Raw genomic sequence first — 7,645 nt, forward strand, 5'->3', positions numbered from 1 at the left:
AGAATCTGCTTTGTATGATGACTCTGAATTAAAAATAAAATTATAATATGTGTAGAAAATATTGATCTTGATGATATAGAAATTCTGTTAAGTTAAAAATTCTAGCAGAGCATATTGACCTTTGACCATATTTTTTCGTAATTTTTATTGGCTGATTTTTATAATACTTCAGTAATAATTAAAATAATACTAGCAACTTAATAATTAAAGTTATCTTATTTAATTTAATATGTATAATTTTATACATATAGTATTTATAATTATATATTTATTAAATTAATTTTTTTAATTATTTTAATAATAATTAATGAATAAAATAATTTTAAACTATTTAGTTGATTTTTATTATCTTTTCTAAACATTATTAATGTTCGTATTACATATGTTATAATTATAGTATTATATATTATATTATGTTATTAGGCACTGGATTCGATAGTCCCACAACATTTGGACCATTAAATGGTCCCATGATAAAACATATTTTTTAATTTTTTTTAACAACTGCTAAATAATTTTTTTCTAATTTTAATTACAAATTAACTTCATATATTTTATTTGATTATAAAAACTATTTTTTATTTTATATTATTATTTTATCATTCATCTATTATGTTTATTAACAATCAAAATAAAAAACAATAACAAATTAGATCTTCCATTGATCGTAATAAACTTTTATTTGAAAATCAATTGATTGGATTATCAAAACAATCGATTGAATTTCAGGTTTTCCATAACTCAATCGATTGGACTACAGGTTATCACAAAACAATCGATTGAAAATTGCAAGGCAACATGATTTTCGCAAAAATCAATCGATTGGTCATTTACCCAATCGATTGAACGATGACTAAAATGTTGATTTTTTAAAATTCAATCGATTTCTTATACTACCCAATCGATTGAATGCTCCAAAGCAAATTGAGGTCTCACAATTCAATCGATTTGTTGTGTTACCCAATCGATTGAAGTCATCAAAACAATATGGATTTACCCAATTCAATCGATTGGTTGTGTTATCCAATCGATTGAATTGTGTACTACGTCATTTTCAATTTTCTTATCGCTTTTATAAATTATTATCTTATTATTCATTTATCTTAACTTTAAAATTCTATCTTCAATTTTTAAGACTTTATTTTGATTTAGATACTCTAATCTTATCTTTTCTTTAACATTAACATTATAAATTGGTGAATAATCTATCACCAATTATTCAATCCCACCATTAGAATCGTGTATCAATCTCTTTATGTATCATGAAAGAGTGGTGCAGGCTTATGACTCTGATGCCTGGGTAGTTATGTCTCTTGACTTACCCTTTTTTGAAATCATGTATTGGTTGGTAATGAATATTCTTATTTTTGACAGAGAATTCGTTGCTTGAAATGTTCCTCCTTTTTGAGAAATTCATATGAAACACCCCAAATGAAAATACCGGTGGTGCAAGGGATATTGGCGGTGCAGGAGATATTTAATATTCTCCTGTTTTAACTGCTTTTTATGAATGCTCAAATATTTTGTATTGAAATCCAATTATCCTTCTGTGCTCTTCATCGTGCAAAATGGCGAATTGCAGAGTGATGCTGGTGTCATTTCCGGAGCTGTGAAACAGATGTTCGATATATTGGAGGCTTAGAATGCAGAGCACAACATGAAAGTAACGTTATTAGAGCTTTACAATGAGAAAATAACGGATCGTGTGCCTCCTGAGGAAACTGTAAAATTTGAAGATGATAAGTCTAAAAGTCCTAGCGCTCTAATGGAGGATTGAAAAAGGGGCTTCCATTGTTAATTTAGGAAGAATTGATTAAAAATTTGTAATATATATACTTCATATATGTCTTAACAATATATGAACAAATTATTAAAATGCTTTGATATATATTGTATGGTATTTTTTTTCTAGTCAAGATTCAATAGAGAGGTCAAATATTGAACAAATAAAAAGAACAAAATAAAATGCAAACAAATAAAAAGATATGAAATTTTTTTACATAAATTAATTATATAAAATAAAATATAATTCACAAGACAAAATTTGTATGGCATTATTGTTGAAATAATATATGAAAATGACATTACTTCATAATAAAAATATGAGTTTTTTAAACTAAAATATCTCTATAGTACATAGAAATAGAGAAAAATTGTAAAAGCTTTCAATCGAATTGCGTAACACAACCAATCGATGGAATTGGACAAATCCATATTGCTTTGAATCTTTCAATCGATTGGGTAACACAATCAATCGATTGAATTGTGAGACCTCGGGTTGTTTTGAAGCATTCAATCGATTGGGTAGTATAAACAATCGATTGAACTTTAAAAAATCCACATTTTAGTCATCGTTCAATCGATTGGGTAATATGACCAATCGATTGATTTTTGCGAAAACCATGCTGCCTTGCAACTTTCAATTGATTGTTTTGTGATAACCTGTAGTTCAATCAATTGAGTCATGGGAAACCTAAAATTCAATCGATTGTTTTGATAATCCAATCAATTGATTTTTAAAGAAACACGATTTCACGGTCCTGGACGAACGTCACAGATCAAATATAAACTTTTAATCGATTGGAATGGCCAAAAAATTTATTACGATAAATAGAAGATCTAATTCGTTATTATTTTTTATTTTGATTGTTAATAAACATAATAGATGAATGATAAAATAATAATTTATAAAATAAAAAATAATTTTTATAATTAAATAAAATATATGAGATTAATTTGTAATTAAAATTAGAAAAAGATTATTTAACAATTATTAAAAAAACTTAAAAAACATATTTTATTATGGGACCATTTAATGGTCCAAATGTTTTGGGACCATCTAATACTTAGCCATGTTATTATATAGGTAGAATAAATAGATAGATTGATTCTAAAACCCAATTACTTGATATATACTACAAGTTTGTGCGTCAGTTTCATGTGTACGTATCAAATTTTAATTTTGTTTTTCAAAACCTGCAGCTATTTAATTTTTTATTTTTCTTTTTACAAAACCAGATGTAGTTTGTTAACAAATCTTATCAACTTTAATCTTATCCGGTAGATTCTGTTAATCATTTCTGACTATAAATGTATATGACACAGTCGAACACTCACAGTAGAGTTTCAAATTGGGATAAGATCTTCAAACATTATGGCTTCACTTATTAAAATCACCTATATTTCTTTTCTACTTTCTTTGCTAGCATTGTGTTTTCTATCTAATGCCAATGCTAGTGCTAATCATACATCAACGTTAGTTGTTGATGGATCCAAGGGTTCTGGAAGACAAATTCCAGATACATTCTTTGGAGCATTCTTTGAAGTAATAAATTATATATACTTTATATATAGATATATCTTAGCTAGAAATGATAAACTAATTGAATTATTTTCTTATTCAGGAAATTAATCATGCTGGGGCAGGAGGGCTTTGGGCAGAAATGGTTAGAAACAGAGGTTAATACTTGCATTATTTCATTTCATTATTGCTTTAATTTGAATGTTCATTCTATGTATAATCTTATTATTGTTTTGTGTTTTAGGGTTTGAAGCCGGAGGTGCAAATGTTCCATCAAATATTTATCCATGGACAATTATTGGAGATGAATCATCCATTCTTGTGTCAACTGATCGCACTTCTTGCTTTGAAAGAAACAAGATTGCACTTCGTATGGAAGTTCTTTGCAATGCCAAATCATGCCCTAACAATGGTGTTGGAATCTCTAACCCTGGATTCTGGGGCATGGTCAGCCTATATTTAATAATTTTCTTTTTCTTTCCTTAATAGGCAACATATCATTGCGCATACCCAGCACTATTGCGCACTGTTATATTAAATTAAACAAATTTTATGAGAAAATACTAATTATTCAACTAATAATTTGTATAACTATATATAGAACATTGAGGAAGGGAAGAAGTATAGAGTTATCTTCCATGCTAGGGCACTTGGACCACTTGATCTAAAGGTCTCGTTAGTGGGAGATGATGGTGTCAGTGTTGCTTCAACTCAAGTCGGGTAATTTTATCTATTTATTTTGTAATATATAATATTTAAGTATAATAATGACGATTTTATCTAATTAATTAATTAATTGGCAGAAGGGATGGAAGTTATGCTTATAAGTGGACGAGAATGGAGACAACATTGGAAGCCAATGCTACAAATCATAATTCAAGCCTTCAAATTACCACAAATCATAGAGGTGTTATATGGCTAGACCAAGTCTCAGCTATGCCCTTAGACACACACAAGGTTTGTAGCGGACACATAACAATGTTTGCTTATTATTAATCATTGTTTAATATTTTATTCTTCAATTCGTACAGGGTCATGGTTTTAGAAAGGACCTGTTTCAGATGGTTGCAAATTTAAAGCCAAAATTTTTCAGATTTCCGGGTATATTTTTAAGTTGTTAAAATTAGCAAAACAGAACGAGATAATATATATGGAATATTAACAATGGTTAATAATTATTAATTCAATGTAAATTTGAAGTGTTTAATAATTTATTATATAGGTGGTTGCTATGTGGAAGGAGGTTATCTAAGAAACGCATTCCGTTGGAAAGACAGTGTGGGAGCATGGGAGGAGAGAGCTGGTCACTTTAATGATGTTTGGCATTATTGGACTGATGATGGTTTTGGTTTCTTTGAGGGTCTCCAGGTTCCTATTTTTTCTACCTTTCTAATTATTAGTTAGTTACACAAAACATGGATTAATTTTAAAAACTTTTTTTGTTTACCAGTTTGCAGAGGACGTTGGTGCATTGCCAGTATGGGTATTTAACAATGGTATATTCATTCATTTTTAATATAGTTAATTGATAGTTGATTTTTTTTATTTCCGTTCATTTAGTATGATTGATTTTTTTTATCAAAAATATAAAATTAATCGATTATATCATTTGTTAGGTATCGGCCTTCATGACGCCGTGGATACATCTGCGGTTCTACCATTTGTGCAAGTATGTAGCTTTAAAAAAAAATTAAAATTTAATTATATTTATTTATAAAAAATAACTTAAAACTTTTGATCATCGTTAATTAACAGGAAGCCCTTGATGGCATTGAGTTTGCAAGAGGCTCTCCCGATTCAACTTGGGGTTCTGTTAGAGCTTCAATGGGGCATCCTCAACCATTTGATTTGAGATTTGTTGCCATTGGAAATGAAGAATGCGGCATGCCAAACTATCTAGGTATGCATCTCTATTTTATTTTATATATTTTTTTCAAAGTTTTTGTATTATATACTTTTATATGACTAATAAAACTTATCATTTTTGTTAATATTTGATTAACTCTAAATATTAAAAATTAAATATAAAATTTTATATTTTAAAATATAAAAATAAGGTATTAATTAATATTAATAAAAAATGTTAGTAATCAACTTGAATTTATCAACGTCAGAATTCAAATCCTACTTTATATTCGCAATAATCTATTTTATGTTAAAAAATAAAAAGTGTTAATTCCTATACTATTCTTTTATAAAAACTATGGGTATATTTTATGTTAAAATCAATGGAATTTTATTTTAATTTTGCATGTGAGAATTAGTTAATAAGTTATGTTAATTAATAATATATATTTCAATATTTGATTTTTATTATTCTTATTCGTAACTTGAGCAGGAAACTACCTGAAGTTCTATTCAGCGATAAAGCGTTCTTATCCAGATATTCAGATAATCACAAACTGTGATGGTTCTGGGCAGAACTTAGACATGCCTGCAGATTTCTATGATTTTCATGTAACAGCTTCATATAAATAATCCCAAGACAATTTTTCATTAAAATTATTTTTATGTTATTTTCCCTAACATATACTGTCTTTTGTTAGATTTACACAAACGCTGAAGATATGTTTTATAAGAATACCAAGTTTGATGCTGCACCACGATCTGGACCAAAGGTTTAATTTTTTTTTTATTATTTTATTTTTCCATAAATAAAGTATTCATGAATAATTCACTTATAAATCAAATAAATTTTAAACTCAATTGTGACTATATTATTACTTTTATATATTTATTTTTCATTAGGCTTTTGTAAGTGAATACGCTGTTTGGAAGGATGATGCCCGCGATGGAACACTTTTATCTGCAGTGGCTGAAGCTGCATTCCTTATTGGATTGGAGAGGAACAGGTTGAATTTCACTATATTTTTTAATTTAGTTCTTAATAATAATCTTATATATAATATTTCCTCCTAAATGGTAATTACTCTTTTAATTTATTCTTGTATGTCTGTGGCAGTGATCTTGTGCACATGGTTAGCTATGCACCACTTTTTGTCAATAACAACGACAGGATGTAATTTTCTTTAATCTTATGAATCCTTTGTTTTTTTAATACTTAAGCTTGTTTCATTTGAATATTATTCATTTTGAATAATAATTTGCGATTGATTTTATTTTTTTTATTAATTATAGGTGGACCCCAGATGCAATTGTGTTTAACTCGCATCAACATTATGGAACTCCAAGCTATTGGAATCAACAACTATTTTCCGAATCTAGTGGAGCAACTTGGCTCAATTCCACACTCCAAACTTCTTCCACTAAACTCGTAGCATCTGCAATTGAGTTTAATAATTCCGAAGATAATAAGACATATATTAGAATAAAGGTATGCCATACAAATTATGTTAATAATAAATTTATTATTAAGAATGCATGTAAAATTGAAATATATATATAATAACGTAAAGAAAAATATTTGTTATTTTGGTATTAATATTGTTGAGTTTTTTATATAGGCTGTGAACTTTGGAGATGACCCCGAGAATCTCAAGATTTCAATAAATGGGTTGACTTCAAATGTTCAAAAATCTGGATCGAAAATGATGGTGCTCACAGCACCTAATGTAATGGAAGAGAATTCTTTCTCTGAGCCAAACAAGGTAGTTTTTCTAATTAAGCTATAATATATACTTCAATTTTATATTTTTCTTATGCTAAAAGATATATTTTTTTTAATATGTTTATGATAATTGCAGATTGTACCACAACACACGTTGCTGTTGAATGCAAATAAGGACATGGATGTCACACTTCCTCCTTATTCAGTTACATCTCTTGATCTGTTAAGATAGACAATTGATCGATGTAATGTTAAGGGAAATCTATATATGTTTCTTTTAAATTAAATAAAAAAATTGAAGGAAATGTATGTATATTTCTTCGAAATTAAATAAAAAATCCTGTTACTAATAATAAGCCTGGTCATGGCTCCCAAATGAGCGACAAAATAATGATATAATTTTTTTTTTCAAGAAATTCAACAGAAGAGGAAAGTTAGTTAGAGAGGAGAGGAGGACTGATTGACCGTTTTTGGCGATCAGAACTTCAGAACTCAGAAGTGATTAGGCCACACGCCAACGCATAAGCGCTGGCATACATGTTGAGCTCGATCAAGTTCCTTTGGTTAACATTTGTAAATTAACATCCAACTTGTTTAATATGCGTATTAGGGTTTCCGGTGAAAACCACTCATTCTTCCTTGTATATTTAAATTTTTTTATTAAGAAAAATGGTTTTTAAACTAATATACTTGTTTCGGACCCGGTCATCGGGTCCTCTAAAACGGTCGAGTAATAATGATTTGGTTTTCTAGGTCGAGGCTCTCTCTGCTGTTTA

At 28.4% G+C, this 7,645-nt stretch overlaps 1 protein-coding gene across 1 annotated transcript; it reads left to right on the forward strand.

Moving 5' to 3' along the window:
- The first annotated feature begins 1,568 nt into the window (after positions 1 to 1,568).
- LOC130934372 (alpha-L-arabinofuranosidase 1-like) lies at positions 1,569 to 7,101 on the forward strand. The gene is made up of 18 exons (XM_057863948.1): positions 1,569 to 1,609; positions 3,106 to 3,325; positions 3,405 to 3,459; positions 3,546 to 3,748; positions 3,903 to 4,021; positions 4,105 to 4,258; positions 4,333 to 4,402; positions 4,524 to 4,669; positions 4,752 to 4,797; positions 4,918 to 4,970; positions 5,057 to 5,201; positions 5,640 to 5,758; positions 5,848 to 5,919; positions 6,050 to 6,153; positions 6,264 to 6,320; positions 6,440 to 6,635; positions 6,766 to 6,909; positions 7,006 to 7,101. The coding sequence occupies exons 1-18, from the start codon at positions 1,569 to 1,571 to the stop codon at positions 7,099 to 7,101; spliced, it is 2,040 nt and encodes a 679-aa protein (XP_057719931.1).
- Positions 7,102 to 7,645: the final 544 nt, after the last annotated feature.

This window comes from Arachis stenosperma, chromosome 6 (genome assembly GCF_014773155.1).
Source record: "Arachis stenosperma cultivar V10309 chromosome 6, arast.V10309.gnm1.PFL2, whole genome shotgun sequence".
Classification (NCBI taxonomy): Eukaryota; Viridiplantae; Streptophyta; class Magnoliopsida; order Fabales; family Fabaceae; genus Arachis; species Arachis stenosperma.

Excerpts from the sequence above, each read along its gene's own strand:
- LOC130934372 (XM_057863948.1), top strand. The coding sequence starts at position 1,569 with ATGGCGAATTGCAGAGTGATGCTGGTGTCATTTCCGGAGCT. Across the intron at positions 3,326-3,404 it reads TCTTTGGAGCATTCTTTGAA|GAAATTAATCATGCTGGGGC; the intron begins GTAATAAATTAT and ends TTTCTTATTCAG. Across the intron at positions 4,403-4,523 it reads AAAATTTTTCAGATTTCCGG|GTGGTTGCTATGTGGAAGGA; the intron begins GTATATTTTTAA and ends TTTATTATATAG.